Genomic DNA, 16,865 nt, shown 5'->3' with positions numbered 1-16,865 from the left:
GAGCTCTCAAAAAAATTTTCCCTGACAAATGTTACCATAATTTTATGACGGTTCGCTTATGCTGTAAAATACATGGGTTTCTTGCTGTCGCCATGCCATTTGCCATCATAATAAACTGGCACTGCTTTTTTTCCCTCCCGCAGGTTCTACGCGAGGGACTCTGGATTGCTGAAATTTAAGATCCAGGCAGGCCTGCTGGGCAGACCCATTAACCACGCTGTCAGGAGACTGGTCGCGTTCACCTTCCATCCCTTCGAGCCCTTCGCCATCTCTGTGCAGCGCACCAACGCCGAATACGTTGTCAACTTTCACATGCGCCACGGATGCGTATGATATTGCATGTGTGAGTACAGATGTGTGATTTGAGAGACATGGATTTTTTTTTTCTATCTTTTATACATCCTTTTTTATATTAAAATTTTATTTATCTCAAACGTGATGTATTTTATGCACTTACACTAAATGTTTTTATATATTTGATTTTTTTTTTTTTTTTTTTACTAAGTTTACTAAGCAGTGTGCAAAATAAAATGTCTAATATTTATATTATAGTATTGTATTGTCTGCTTTATAGTGTGTATTGTCTTTTCTCGCTGAAAGTGAAAGGTTATTGTCAAAACAGATGACGGAACATTAAGATATTCACAGTTGACATTCATCTACTGCCATTTTTAAATAGCTGAGAAAGTATAGAATATGCTAATGCCCCCTTTTAGCAATTTCCCCCCTCAAAAGCCTAATGAAATAGTTCAGCTTCCATTACCTAGCCAGCTCCCACAGTCGACCAGCAAAACAAAAAACAAAAAAAAACCGGAGGTGGGTTCGAAGCACACAACACCACACCAACACTAATGCCACAATAATAACAACAAAAACTAATTCTGAAAATGATTCATTATAGGCAGTTTACTAAGTGAGAAGCTTCCCTGTGGGAATACGATTGTTCAGTTGATAGAGCAGAGGTTGAAGAAAATGCATCTGTTTTAACAAGCACTTCAGCGCTGATTGAAGGACAATTTTCAATACGGGAGATTGTGACAGCTTTAAAACGGCTGTGTGGTGAACTTCCACACGGAGGGAGGGGGAAGATTTTCCCCCCTTCATAATGAAGAAAAACAATTAGAACTAATAAATCGAACACGTAAATCCCAGGCGACTCATGTTTGGAGTCGCTTGTCTCGGTGGGAAAGGACTATGTCAAATCTCCCCCCACCAGTCTAAAAGCTTTCTTTTCTTGAAGTTCCCCAGAGTGCCATTTTTTTTTGGAGTGGACCCCTAAGTGCAACTACTGTAAGTGTAATCATTCTCTCAAGGCTTTATGAATACGAATCCCTGATATCCCGCTAGTTACTGACAGAAATTTCGCGTCCGGCGAGATGACCGCGTTCTTGTAGGTGCTCCAGGCACGGTTGTGCACGGGGCCCCTGAACGCAGGAATGAATGCTTTTAGCCGTGGACCGGATTGAAAAGTGTGATCCTAGGGTTCGGCGTGGGCGGGAGTGGGAGGGTGTCGACTGTGCTTCGTAGGGCTTCTCTCTCATTTAATTCATCTGTAATGGTGCTGCCGCGGTACGGAACAAAAAAATCTTACCAGGGTTATAATTTCCCTGCGCAATCAGTTCAGTTTTGCGCTGCATGGAGAGGGGGGAAAAAAAGGAAGGGAGGGAGGGAGGGAGGGGGGGGGGGTGTAGAGAGAAAGGTGAAAACGCACGGAACACTTGATTGAGGAGTAAATTAAGTGAAACGTTGTGAATTGTGATTGCATTATTCAACGTTTTCCATCGCATTCTTCCTCCCTTTGTGTCTCTATTATGCTTCGCGTTGACCTGTCCCCATCGCAAATGATCCACATTGCTCCGGGTATGAGAGAATTAATTAGATAAAGAGAGAGAAGAACTAAAACATTTACCACAACAGAATTGGTTGCCGACAGAGATGTTATGCCATGCTCTTTCAGTCCGACCTCGTCGCGAGCTTTAATAGCTGTCATTGTTGTGGCTGCCTGCGCTGTTAGAAAGAGACAGTGCGTCTTTCATTGCAGTCTTTATCGCTCTGGTTTAAAAGGTGTTACTGAACCCGAACCATCCGTCATGGGCGTGCTTTGTAAAACATGGGATATCTGTGTGTTGTCAATTGAAAATCTGTGCTTTTTCTCCAACCTGGAGACTTATTAGAAGGAACATTTAAAGTAGCTTGACATTTCAACTTGCTTCATGGGTTTTAATAGAGGCTCTGCCACATGTGAAGTTGCAGAGCTCATCGCATAGGTCACTTGTCTTCCTCCCTATGTGTTGTTCTTCTCTAACTTGTCACAAAGCCTTTTTATGATATACAATTACAATCCCTTTTAGTCTATTTTGAAGTTAGTTGGAGTTAATTGCAGTTTAAAACTTACAATGACTGTGTATGTCTGGCTGGTCCTCACTTCTGAATGACTTAACTTGTATACGAACTACAGATTTCTAGACCAAACGTCTAGGTCTCAGTTACTAGAATGTCAGATTTTTTTAAAAGACTAATTGTTTAAATTAAAACAAGATTGGATTTGTTTTTTTCTTTTTTGTGAATGTATGACTTAAGTCAAAACTATTTAATTTTATAGATATAGATTTATCATACAAATTAAAATAGCGGTTTGGTAAACAAGTGGACACAACACCGGCATACATTCAGGCAAAACTTGTGTACCTTTTACATTTGTTGTCTAATTATTTTCTTCTTCCTCAGAAGCCTTTAATAGGCTGTTAAATGACAGGTTCCATTGTGACAACTTACCCCATAGAGTGTGACAACATGCCCTGATTTTTTTTTTTCTTGGTCAATAACGCAGGATTTTTTAAAATAGTTATTTGTCTATTTAAAAATCCACCTAGCTCCAGTCTCCCGTTCATATACATAATTTTTAATATATTTTATTATTTTATGATTGCCTATTTGTCTAGAATTTGCCTTTGCCTTAGCCCTCGAAACGACACAGGTGGCAAGTCTTTGATGGCCCTGCAACACTTCCACTTTTTCTAAGTACAGACTCTTCAAACTTGTAATCAGGCGCACTTATTTTGTGTTAATTAGGTCTGCACAAATGGCAGCAACCTAGCATGCGGAGAGAGTGCGGGTCACCTGAAAAACTTCATCTGGGTTTATTCGGCCGCCTAATTAGGTGTCCAGCTGCTTGCCGGTCGGCCAGCTTGGAGATCACGTCCAATCAGACGGCCAAGTAAATCCAGGGCCACTGAGCTGGGCTAACGTGTGATATCCTGCCTCCCTCAGTGACATGCTGACTGGGGTTAACCTGTGAAGAGGCAGCAGGTGCTGTGGGATTAAGTGTCCGCCCTGCCTCTGGTTACACAAGCTAATTGAACACATTCTGACGACCTCTGGACACCTGGGGAAAGCCTCTGGACATGAGAGTGGGAGGGATCGGGCTCCAACCGTGTGTGGTTTGAGAAAAAAGTATACTGACCCCTATTGTAAAAAAAAAGAGTGAGGGAGAAAATACAATGCAGTTTGCTTTTTGAGCTTACACAAAAATATATAAAACCATGCTTTCTATTCACTGGACAGAACGATTTAAAAATAAATCGGTTGCACTTTATTTTACGGTACGTGCACTTGCCTTAGAAAGTGCTGGGTAATATAAGGTAATGGGTTAAGGTTAGGTTTGGGGGAGGTTCAGGGTTAGTAGCATACCTAGTTATTACTCAGTTAGTGTAATAAGTACATAGTATGTACATGGGGAGCAGGACTCTAAAATTAAGTGCTACCAAGAAATTAGACACATTTTATGTTTCAAGCCTATAAGACTCAACGAACTCTCATTTTAAATCCAGTCTTTCCTGCACTGCTTTTTGGCAGTGATGAAAGTACTGTGCATTGTACAGAAAAATAAGTTGAATAATAAGCTTTAAAAATGTACGTTTACAGTCCATATTGAATGTGAACGAGCAAAAGACAGTGTACCGCGAATTCACATTTAAAACATGTCTTTCTGTTCAACTTTCCTCGCGTGACGAACACAATAATACAGCACGACGAATTCACGAAGAGATGACTCATAATCCGGTAGTCCATAAACAGCGTAGTCCTATTCACGAGCAAATTAAATTTATGAGCCATTGAATTGTTCTACAGACTAACAAACTCACAAGTTACCAGTTTAACCCTCATGTTACAGGTCAATTTGTCCCATTTTGATTTTTGAGTCGACTGAAATGGCAGTTTAATTCTTAACGTTTTGTGACTGTTTCTAACATTCAGTAGCCTATGATTTTTTTGGGCGCAGTACCCAATTCAACCTCTAAAACCCACATAAAAACATACAGAAAGAACCAGGGCGTGTGTTACGGTCTGGCACCACAACTGAAGAATATTTTCGCTGTCTATTGCTCCGTCATTTCTTTTGAAAATCAGTCACCATATGAAAACTAGAGTCTGAAAGCTTTTTTAATGATATATAGTTTGTCAAGATTACTTGACACCAAGATATTATTGTTTAAAAAGTGTAATCGCAATCATCCCACATGTGTGGGGGAAGGGCTGTCTTAAAAACAGTGCTTTAAAACATCCATTATTAATCATAAATTCATATATTTATTCTTTGCAATGTGTGCAAAGTATTGATATTAAAAGTTAATATAAAAAGTGTATTTCATCGTGTGATTTTTGGGGAATTACTGGATCCAAATAGAGTCAATTTGACCCAACAAGATTATGCAGAATTCGAACATAACATGAGGGTTAAATCAGTTTGCCGAATCCTTCACTGAATAAATTGAACTAACGCTTTCAGCAATGGTTCGTGAAACTTATAAGCTACTGACTGATTACTGCTACTGAAATGCATGTATAAAATGTTTAATCTAGGCTATAAAAAAATTGTAATGCAAAAAATGATTGTTTCAATACAGTGCCCTCAAATGTATGGATGTATGATGGACAGGCCTATCAGATTATCAGTGATATATCAGTTATATGAAGAGATGCTTGCATGTTTCGTATTGGGTGTCTCTCTGTATCTGTTAATAAAGAATGTTGCAGATCTGTCTTCAAACTGGGTAAAAGGTTTCAAATAAGGTCAATGTTTGAATTAACGGTGAGTGGGCAGTACAAATAGCAACAGAAATTCATGTCAGTCAGTTGCTTTAGTGAAACATTAACCTGAGGTTAATTATGAGAGGTCATGGACCATATGTTAGTGTTGGCAGCATTCATGATGTTGTGTTATCAATCTTTATGATAACGCGGAAATGCGCTGCTGGCCTGACCCTGGTTACTATGGTTACGATGTGTACGTTGTTGTAGCCGCTAGCAGCTGTGTCCTAATTCAATTGCTGCATTATTCGAAGGAAGCAGACTTCAAAGGCGTTGTTGGTTCCCCGCCAGCGGTTTTTTAAAAATTTGCCAGCTACCGCCAGCATTTTTAAGAATTTTTGCACAATTTTCAATGTACCCAGAATATTTTGTAGTATAAATATCTGAACATAAAATATAGCCTATCAAAAGAAAGAACATGCCTCTGATGTAAAACACCCCATTTTATTCTAGCTTCATACATTTTTTACCAACTCTTGAATGTCGGTAAGTTTCATTAAAAAAAGCAACATTTTGAACAAAAAAAGCTGAGAAAATTGCGTTTCCCCACCAAAGACTAGGCCTACAACGTGCATAAGCAATGCTTTTATCACTTGTTTCTTCTCCTTTTTTGCCTGTGTTTTGATCCAGAGATGATCTACTCTTTTTGAAGATGTGTAATAGCGCCCCCTACAGTATAACAGTTAAAACACGGAAAGTCTGAAAATTCCGTCAATGGCGCGGAAAGAGTTAAGTGGGACATCACCGCTCTTGTCGCCTAGCAAATTTGACAGCTGCCGTTGACGAGCGGTAGTAACGTTTGTACTGGACCTCTTTTTTTTTACTGAAAGTTATATTCAACTGACTGAAAACAAAACAGTTCACAAACAGTTAGGCCTACATCAAATATACACTCATATTCAGAGAGGATTGTGAGTAAATATAGTGAACGAATGTAGGGAATGATGTCGTTCACTCAGAATTCGGACACCAATACAAAATGGCCGACACCCGATATAGTGCACTATAAAGTGGATAGGGAGTGGTTTCTGAGCTAAACTGTCTATTTCTGTACATGATAAAGAGTAAACTATATAAAATCGTAAGATACAAGTCAACATTTGAACCGCTTTATATTTATTATATTTTTTTATTTTTACATTTGTATTAGATAGGCTATTTAAGTAAGTTGAAATCCTATACTTGCATTTAAAAGTGATTTCTGGGGTTGATCCATTGTATCCTTCATTTCACGGGGAACGAAGGACGCATTTCGAGGCCGCATTTGAAGGAGCCTTCGAATTGGGACAGCCTTTGTCGCGCCGCTGTGATGCAATCGGCCTTCGAAAGCGGCCTTCGAAAGTTCCAGCCTCTGAATTGGGACGCAGCTGCTGTCTGCCTGGTAACCCAGTTCTTGCTAATTACTGTTGTCTTGGCAACAAGGTGCCCAGTGTAATCTGGAAAAAATGGGTAACAATCTGCAACAAATGTATGTATTCATTAGAAGAATTCAGGCTCTTCCCTCTGGCGTTCCTTCGGCAAACAAGACTACATTTCAATCTGTGTATTTGGGGTTAAAATAAAGTGAGATAACACACCTGACCTTACAAGATCACACTTATTTCAGTGCAACCTCGACTATGGGCTGCCGGCCACCTGTTAGACAGCAGTGTAATATGAAACGGAAAGGGCCTGCTCTGGTGTAGCATCGTGTGTTATCGTGTAATTCAATAGAGCGGACCTACACTGATTTTCACCGGAGTGAGACGTGCACATCATCATTCAGAGGAGACAATGAGTCTAATGTGCGCGTTTAGTCCAATAATTTAATTCTGCAGTAAGTCTTAATGTACAAAATTAGCCCACTGTACCTTATAAACTGCAGTATAAAACGTCAAAATGAATGCATTATAAGGACATTTTTATGTGAATATTTTGTATATATTGATATATGCTGCTGATGTAAAAATGGACCCAAAATTATTTCAAAAAGCTGCTAATACTATTTAATGCAATCTTTTCCATAAAATGAAATCAAATAAGGACTCAACATGACAAAAAGCAGCATACAAGCATCTTAAAACTGGCAACTTGTGCACTAAAGCCTATTCCACGTTATTCCCAAACATCCTCACATTCATACGTTTTTGTTGTTGTAATTTTGTAGCTTAATAGACTTCTTGTTTTGCTTTTTTTTTTTTTTTTTTGTTGCTTAATAGCTGTCTTGTTTTGCTGTTATGAAAGAAAAAAAAAAGCCAGGATATTTTTCAAACATTAACTTCTTTTGTGTTTGACAGAAGAAAGTAATTCAGGTTTTAAACAACGTGAGTAAATGGCAATTATTAATATTTTTGGGGTAAACAATTGCTTTAAAATAGTGCTATCAAATCGATTAATCGTGATTAATCGCATCTAACATAAAAGTTTATAAATATATAATATATATGTGTGTACATAGGTACAGTATATATTAAAACGTCAGCTTTGATGTGTGCGTTCTATTGCACTCTTTAAATTTAGATTTTGGTTTTGGCCAAATCTGGGTCCATTATGCTTACATAAAAGAATGTTTAGTAGGTCATTCATTCTTAATTTGTGAAAACAAATCCATAGTACTTTTACAAATCGTTTGTTCTTGCAAATCTTTTGTGTATACGCCATTACCATCCTCGTTTAATCAACGAACATATGCTTTAGCTTAATAGCACTTTCGCCTATACCTCTTAACAAAACGTGCGGCGGTCGCTGTGCAAATGTTTAGATATATTTCTAAATAAGTTCCCTTGCTCTCCATTTCCATTTGCAGCCTTCTTCAAACCTTTTCAGTGAGATGTATTCCGCCTGATTAGTTTCTTCTGAAGTACCTCACATCCTTGCTACGCCCTTAATGCTGTCAGCAGCCATCGAAGACCTCGCTGCACGGTGGAAATGATCATTCCCCCATTACCAGGGCTCTACTATTTTTAACTGGGGAATGAAACCTCCTAACCTTTCCCTGTTCACTCCTCAGCACATGTCTGAAAGGTAACTGCCCCAATAACGCACCGCGACATGTGTCAGGTGCGCTAACCGAGGCCTGCGCTCCAAGAAATCAAGGTAATTTGATAGTTCTCTGTTAGAGTATGCAGAGTGAAGAGCACTTATAAAAGTGTTACCTTCATTGTTCCTGCTTTAAAAATGCACACAAGGTCATAGTTGGAGCTAATGAGCCCATACGAATTGGATGATATTATTTTTCGAAATGCTGGGAACATGGTTAAGTGGGATAATAGCACAAACGGCTTCTGCCGTGTGCTTCCATTTTTATAGACTAACTAAACAAATAAACAACACTGGAGTCAAGCTAAGTCAACGTGCCGGTAAAAATAGTTTTGGATCTGCAAAACACTGCCTCTGTTCTTGTTTGTTTTCCAGATACATTAAACTTCAATTGAACTGGCATATACACATACGGTAAGGTATTATATCCATATTTGGTTCATGATATTGTGTTATTATTATAGTTATATTCTTTATATTATATTACAGTTATATGTCACTCTGAGTTTGGTCAAATAGAAAGAATTAAGAATGTGAACGGAGCAGAATGAATGACAGAAATTTTCACTCTTTCCAGCTTTTTCACCATATTTTTTTTCTTGCTGTGAGAATATTGCTAGTTTTGAAAAGTATACAGAGGTTCTTCTGTGGTACAAATCTGTCCGTGTTGCTTTTATTTACCCACCTCAAACAGTATCGTAAACCAAGAGAACAGAAGAAATCCATCTCTGCATCATATTTTGGCCACTTTTATATCCCCAAATGCTGGCACAATATTTGTACCTCATGTCTTGAACACTCTGTCAACATTTAATATCATCCAATGTAGACTTTTCCTTCATATGACCAATATTGATTGAGAATTGCAGTTCATTTTCTATGAGCACCTCGAGGGTCAATTGTTCAAAAAATCCTTCAAGGAGACGGAAAACCCTGCAAAGACACTCAATAAAATGAAACTTTTGTTGAGGCGGAAAAAGAAACAGAACAAGCCTAAATATTGACAAAATATATTTGACTAGGGCTTGCTGTTCCTCGGATTTTGTCTAGCTGTACGGGAGATTCAAGCCGGCTGTGAATTGCGAATGAAGGTCTGCATGTTAGTGCATGTCCAGGGTGTTGTAGTGAGTGGAGGACTGACTTAATTTCCTTTCCAGCCGCCACACCTGATTTGGCATTAACAATCGAGAGGGAGAGAGTTGTAGAGAAAGATGCAAGGAAGTAAGCAGGAAGGAAGGATAGAAAACAAAAAATAGGATGGAGAAAAAGAAGAGAAAGTAGGTAAATCAAAAAGAATGTGAGAAGACAAGACGACAAAAAACAAAAGGAAACAGAAGGAAAGAAAAGGGAGGAAAGAAAGACAAAGAAAGTTCCACAGGAAAAAATACACTAAGGAAGAAAAAAACAAAAGTAGGAAAGAGGAAGGGGAAAAAGGAAGGAAGGCAGGCTTGAGGGAGGAAAGGAAGACAAAGTAAGTTGCAAGGGGAAGGAAGATAAAATAAAGTAGGAAGGATGGAAAGAAAGAAAGGAAAGAAAGAAAGAAAACAAAAAAGGATGAAAGAAGGATGAAGGGGAAAATGAAGGAAAGCAAGAAGGAAAATATAAAAAGTAGGAAGGAAGAAAGAACGTTGCAATGGGGGAAGGAAGAAAAAAGGAAGGAAGCCAAGGAGGAGGAAGACAGAAAGAAAGTTGCGAGGAGAAAGAAGGAAGGAGAGAAAATAAAGGAACACAAGCAGGGAAAAAAGACAAAGATGACAGAATGTTGCATAGAGGAAGGAAGAAAACAAAAGGAAAACAAAGACCGAGATAAAGCAAGAAGACAGAAAGTAAGTTACAAGAGGAAGGAAGGAAAATAAGTAATCATTCCAATAATGTTGGAAGAGGGAAAATAATGGAAAGGAATGGAAGAGGGAGAAAATAAGAGGGACGACAACTCTTGCTTCCCTGCAGAAAACCAAACCAGCCTGGTCTTTGCTGGTTAACCGGTCTCTCATCCCGACCAAGATAGTGTTCAGCTATTTTTCTAACCGAACAGCTGAGCAGAACCCATCTAAAACCATCGTAACTGCTTATCTCTACCATCTTGGCCGCCAGGCAGGGAGACCAGTACAGTAGGAATTTTGGACCATAAATGTTAACAAATTTTGTCTAATTAAATGTAGGATAATAATCTGCATCCAATTAATCTGTAAACCCATAAAAACTCTCTCAGTAGATTGGGAGAAAACCGCGGAAAACGATTGTGCAACACGCACCCGAGACAAACACCCTCGCTGCATGTCGCTATCGGAACATAATCTAAAATTACGCAGCGAAGCCAAGTCATTAGCATACTCATGCACTGGACCAAAATGCACTGATTATGTTTTACTTTACACTGATGACCGAGATGTATTCATCTGCTACGACCACTGCTTTGTGTGTCTGTGTGTTCGTCCAGGGGAAAAGGGAGGAAGGGGGCGACGGATACGTAATAATCATCCTCCCTAGATTAAATGGAGGCCATTAGACAGATATTAGGGGAACAATTGGGAGTATTGGGCCAGGCTGTCCGCTAGCGCACTTCACTACGATCAACGAGTGAGTCACGGCTCCGGCTAATGGTTTATCAGCCGTGTAGACACTGGACCGTAGCGGGGCTGCGGAGGGCAGCGCACCGGGAGGCCTGGACGCTGATATTTTATCGGCCTACATGTGTCCGGCTACTGTTCCCTCGTCTCCTGGCATTACCGGGAAAAAGTCATTACCGCTGTAATTATTTTCAAGAAGATGTACTACTCGAAAAATATCAGCGATTTGCTTTCTTTGATAAATACTACAACATACAGGGGGGTTGTTTTGCTGCACGATGCAACATGTGCTTTTTTTCTCTTTTTGGTGAGGTTGTCATGTTATTTTCCAGGGTATAGGCCTATGTCCATTTAGAAGTAGGATGTTTTACCGCGTTTGCGTCCACGCGTTAATTGGTCGTAATTAAGGACATGCAAGCGCCACAAAAAGGATGAGTGCGGTACTCATTGTGAGGTAGAGGCATTTTCGAAGCCGAACGTGTGGGCTGGTTCTGTCAGAGAGGCACAAGGCAAACAAAGCTGCTCGGTCATGTCTGAGAGCACCATGAATAATCTCTGATTGAGCCCAATTATCACAGCAGACAAATCTGACAGAAACAGAAGCGAGGCAAAATGAGTAAGACCTATTAATATTTGCAAAAAAAACTCGCGAGTGAAAAAAAATATACAGTGAAAGGAAGGTTCGCGCCAAAAGAGAACAGGCGAAACAATATGTTGCCGAAAGATCCAGAGACGAAATTAAACCACCTTGTGTCAACACACAAAATAAAAGGAGGCACCTGTTTATAATAGTCACCTCCCTGGAAGAAGCTTATTTCTCCTGATGGGAGTCGGGACCCCTACTGATGAGAAGAGACCCGACTAATCTTTATGTGACCTGTCCCTAGCCGCGGGGGACGGGCAGAACACAACGCGTGCCCGGCGGTACAATAGGCACATGGAGACTCATATTGACAGTTTGCGGTCGGTGGTATCGTTTTGCTCCCCGGGACGGCATAATCACATTATGGATGAAAGTGAAGCGTTGTCTGTATAAATAGGCATCGAGTCAGGTGGGTTTTTACCCCGGTGAGCCTCTGTGCCGAAAAGTAGGGTGGAAATCATTTAGTTGATATGACTAGTGCAGTGCTGCCACCATGTGGCGAGTGCGCATGTGTGAACACGTGCATCTTTCATATTAAAGACATGCTGATCCTGTTTAAAAGGAACCAGGGAAGAAAAATAACACCTGCTTTTTCTTTTTCATTTTATCTGAGCAGGTTCCCCATGGATTCGTGAAGTCTTTTGTCACTTGCCGTCAGTCGAAGAAAGCACACGTACATATTCCATTGCAATGCCTTTCTCCATTAAACCAGAGGAGGGCAGTGCTAATCACAGTAGGTGTTCTTTAATAATCTAGAAATACAAGCCCCGTTTTCTGTCTGGAGCTCTTAAGATTTTTACATTCATTTTAATGTTTTTTTTTTTCATTTTTTTTTTTCAGATTGACTCCAAAAAGAATGTTACTAAAAAGTGCATGATTATTTTCTATATAAGCTTTGATTAAAAACGGCCTATTTGGCTTTGATTAGGTCAGAGGGTATAATGAGAATTTAATGATAAATTAGAGATTTAATTTTAAATTACTATTATTATTTTCATCATTGTAGTATCTTGGACCCAAATGTTAAGGGCTTAAACTTTTATATTATATTATAATATTAATAATTTCATTTACACAATTTTTTTCTTAAGCGCAGCTGTATTTACAGTAAAAACACAACAATGGATGCTTGTCTTGACCAAATAGGCTACAAGAAGACAAATGCTTATGGGAAATGGCTAAAAAAGCAATCTCTCTCTGTCATATCCAATTAATGTTTGTATAATTTGCCCACATGAGCCAGACTAATGATTCAAGATATTGATTTCTCGGTCTACTTTTAGGAAAGCCTTCTCCAGAGGACGAGATCTGGGAGTTTATCCTCAAACGCAGAATAACATCATGCTGTGTCAGGTATTTTTTAGCTAAAACGCATGCATTTGCTTGCAGTTTGACAGATTTTGAATGTATTTCTGACTTATATTTATGTCTTAAAAAACTACCTTCCTATGTAGTGTTTGTTTTATAATGTTATCTTTAATGCACTCGCACGTCTTGTTTAGACATGGTAGCAGATCTATTAAATAATAATACAATTACAAATAATTAGAAACTCAGGTTAACAATTTGTAATAGAAAAAAAACAGTGTTCATTGTTATAAAGCAACTAACAATACTTAGCTTTTCATAATTCTATGTGTGGTGTAATAAAGTGTGAGCCAATATTTATTGTTTGCAAGCAATATTAAACACATGCTTAAGACAGTTTATTCAGCATTAAATGCTTTAATAGGAATAATTCATAAGCTGACATGAGGTCTATTGGAAATGCGTGAGAAGGGAGCTACAATTACACATAAATAAATATTCCTAACAGTGCTAACACAATGGCTCTCAATGTGCATTAACTATAATCCCCACAGTTCCTGCTGTTTGACCATTTAATACAACTCAATTAAATGTAGTCGGTCATAGAGCTTTTGTTTGGAGATCTGCTGCTCAAGAGTCAGTCTAGGATGTGGTAACACACCAGAAGCCCAAACAAAAGGAATTAAATTCTCATTCATGGATGTTACATAAGCACCCAATTGAATATGTATCTCGAGGTCTATTTGATGCACAACAACAAACAATCAAAAGCTTTCAGCCAATGACAGCGCCCCCCTGTGGATGTGGTTTTTAGTGCCAGTCTTACGAAATGAAAAGTATTCGTGAAACAGTTTAAAAATGTCAGCATTCAATCAAAGTGGAACAGAAGCATTTACACATCACAAATCTTCATCCATTTCACCCACTGCACTGTGATTTTGTGCAATATTTTAGCGTTTATGCAATCAGATTAATTATTCATGAGCTTGAATTTGGCTGCTACTGTTTTTCTGTATCTTACCACTAGATGGCAATAGTTAGCTTTCTAACAGCTTGAGCAGTATTTGAATATTTCATCATGACCACAGTAGAATAGAGAGAGAGAGAGAGAGAGAGAGAGAGAGAGTGAGTGACTCAGACTTGCAATGATTTCACAAATATGAGAAGAAAAAGAGAAACACGCATTTCTTATCTCCAATAGTCAAATTGAATGTACACCATTCATAGTTTAAAATAATCATTGCATGCTCATATATTGACCCATGTGGCTTCTGTTTTGACTTAGGTCTATATAAATGATTGTGTATGAAAATAAGGCTGTCCATTTAATAAGTACAATCTTAGGGGTGAATGTATATACAGTTAAACCCTTTAAATGCAGTATGCAAAAGAACACATGTAAACATACAGTTTAACCATGGTGCTAAAAAAAAGTGCTGATCAAATTAAGACATTACAATTCTTTTCAGTGCAAAACACACCACCCTTTTATGGGAATTGGGGTTATTATAGTTTTTTTTTTTTCTATCTGTGATTTGTATAACAAACAAATGTCTGATTTCCCCAACTGATAATGTCTAGTATTTTGTCGGAAAGCCTTATTTTCAATGTGCTTTTTGTGATTATTTTGTGGGCTGAACGAATCAGTTAAACTAACCCTAATTGAGGTCCATGGTGCAATTAATACAATGTGTTTGTGGGTGGTATTAAGTGCTTGATATGAGTTCATATTATGACACCATTGAAATTGCAGGAATTTGCACGTTCCTCTGTCTAAACAACTCCTCCTCTCTGCAGCAGTCTGGTCTGAAACATTGTCATGAATCAGAGGGGACGGAGATGTTGTCCAACCTATGGAAGGAAAACAGAGAGGGAGAAAATGAAAGGGAAACAGAGGGCATCGTGCTTCTCACAAGCTGACAATTCCACCGACTCTGTCAGACAGCAGTTGACTGCTACTCTGCTATTCCTGTTCGAGGGCTGAACCCACTCTGCCTTGTTGGCACAGATATTTTTAGCCCTGGCGTTTGGCAGAGAGACCAGCACTAAGAGTGATGGGGCCACACAGGCCTCCAACGGCAAAAGGGCAGCAGTGGGAAGAAGAGGGCGGAGGCGGGCAAGGTCACATGGGCCACTGGAGACGAGAGAGTGGAGGATGAGGTGATGAGATCTGGTGATTGAGTCTTGTGAAATCTGTCTTTGACAGGCTGCCTCTTATACCTGTGAAAGGCATGGTATTTTCTTAAATTTTCAATTATGTGAGCAAAATCACAACTAAAACTACACAGCCAGTTTAAATCCGTCTCAAACTCAATTTGAATCGGACTCGCTCAGTGAATCGATCAGAGCCATTGCTGAGTTTGATAAATGACTCCCTCACTGAATCACGAATCATTTTCCGGTTATGTCAGAACAGACGTTGGAACTGTTAATTATAATCAAAGCTACATATTCACAGCTGAGGTTGTGTTGTAAAAAACAAACAAATGTTCAGATATTTCCCAAAATATATTTTATAGGTATATTTTAGACTGCTGGCGGTAGATCCTTTTCCTATTTAGCACCAAACCTTTGGAACAGTCTTCCTACCATTGTCCGGGAAGCAGACACACTCTGTCAGTTCAAAGCTAGATTAAAGACACATCTCTTTGACCTAGCATTCACATAATGCATTATAGACTTCTGTGACTCAATGTTAGGCTGCATAGATTAGGTCAGCCGGAACTGGGAACACTTCCCTTGTACACTTGTACTCGTTACATCATAAGAAGAATGGAATCTACGCTAATTTTAGTGTCTTTGTTTATCCCGAGGTTTTCCCGCAGCCTGCTGGATCCAGGCCGTATCCAGATCTAGACATCGCCTGGACCTGATGTCAACGCAGTGCTGAAGTGCCAACTAGCCTCTTCCTATGGAGGATCCCTTTACCACTCTACAGATAAAGCATTGTGGGAAATTTGCGTATCTCCCCCGTAGTGATAAAATAAAATAAAATTCTGTATCAAATTTATAGGCAGGACAAGTATTTTGTTTAGGCTTGGTTTGTAGAGAATTACAAACATGCGCACATATATTCAAACGCACATAACTATAGAATTAATTCTTGATGCGCACGTGAGCGCCATCAGCGTTTATCACAGGTTCACGTTTAAAGTCTGTTTAGAGAGAACGATGTTGTCTTAGCGACCCCTAATTTAATAACAAATTATCCTTTCGACGGAAGTGAATCAATCAAAATTAACTTTAGCTGGAAAATAACATTATTCAAGAATCGCTATAAAGCCAAAACAATCTGTTACCTTAAATTATACGCTTATCTTTGTAAAGCTGCTTTGAAACAATCTACATTGTTAAAAGCGCTATATACATGAAGATGACTTGACTTGACTATAGGTCATTGTTTGGCATATAAGTTCCAACTCTAATGTTGAATTGATGTTAAATATCAAGCCATTGGCTCAGACATTTTTAGTCTGTAGCCCTGCATTAATCGACCTTCCTATTTCTCAGAATAAAAAAATAATTGAACGAAGAATTTGTATTTTACTCCTTTGTTTCACTGTTTTCTTAGTACAATGTTTTTCTCATCTTTAACAACTGTTTGCTATCACAGGACTGCCAAAACAGCCTAAACCCTTCACAGTGTATTGCCTCATCTTTTTTTGTGTTGCAGACTCTTTATGCCCGGATTGTATAATGGCTCCTCCTCAGTTACTGATAGACTTCTTCCCAGCAGGTCTCTTTCTTAGATCCACCTGTCTGTGTGCCGAGCTCTGCGGAAAGCACTAACATATTCCCTTTGTTAGCCGTACCTCCACAATTTGTCTCCGCATGGATGACCTTGACTGCTCCAATCCTAAAATAGACCCTGCACACAGGTGTTTTTTTATCGCTTCCTCAAGACTTTATTATCACATGCAGGTTTTCTTTCTATAAATGGAAGATCTGAATCTTACGCTATCAACAGTCTCCTGCCAAGTCAAAGCAATCTGTCGTTTGGCATTCGGTTCTGCAGATTACTTGTTGCTATGTGAAGGTTTTAAGGCTTTATGTTTTGGATAGTCACATTTCTGGAATACATTTTCTGATCACCTAGTTTGTACTATAAATACTACTATACATTTGTAGGCCTATATATTAAGAAGGTAAACTTTCAGTTGATATCAAAAACAGTGAATGAAATAGTTTTTGCACTGATATATTTGACAACTCCGTTTTTGTTTTCCTGGCTTTCC

The 16,865-nt window shown here is 38.9% G+C and overlaps 1 protein-coding gene across 13 annotated transcripts in view; it reads left to right on the top strand.

The window, feature by feature from the left end:
• The window catches only part of det1 (DET1 partner of COP1 E3 ubiquitin ligase), a 58,719-nt gene extending 42,672 nt beyond the window's left edge, over positions 1-16,047 (top strand). For 10 of the 13 annotated variants that reach the window (XM_079603560.1, XM_079603559.1, XM_079603561.1 and 7 more), the window contains one exon: positions 144-784. In XM_079603560.1, coding sequence (XP_079459686.1) covers positions 144-333 — 190 coding nt within the window. In that variant the 3' untranslated portion in view covers positions 334-784. Of the gene's footprint in view, positions 1-143; positions 785-7,876; positions 8,276-8,484; positions 8,524-11,938; positions 12,056-12,605; positions 12,676-14,427 lie in introns of those variants that run through there. The other 3 variants (XR_013796490.1, XR_013796491.1, XM_079603555.1) reach the window with 3 other exon arrangements.
• Positions 16,048-16,865: the final 818 nt, after the last annotated feature.

This window comes from Phoxinus phoxinus (assembly GCF_949152265.1).
Source record: "Phoxinus phoxinus genome assembly, chromosome: 25".
NCBI lineage: Eukaryota > Metazoa > Chordata > Actinopteri > Cypriniformes > Leuciscidae > Phoxinus > Phoxinus phoxinus.
Note: the sequence above shows the minus strand (reverse complement) of the source record. Positions and strands in the feature narration are given on the sequence as shown.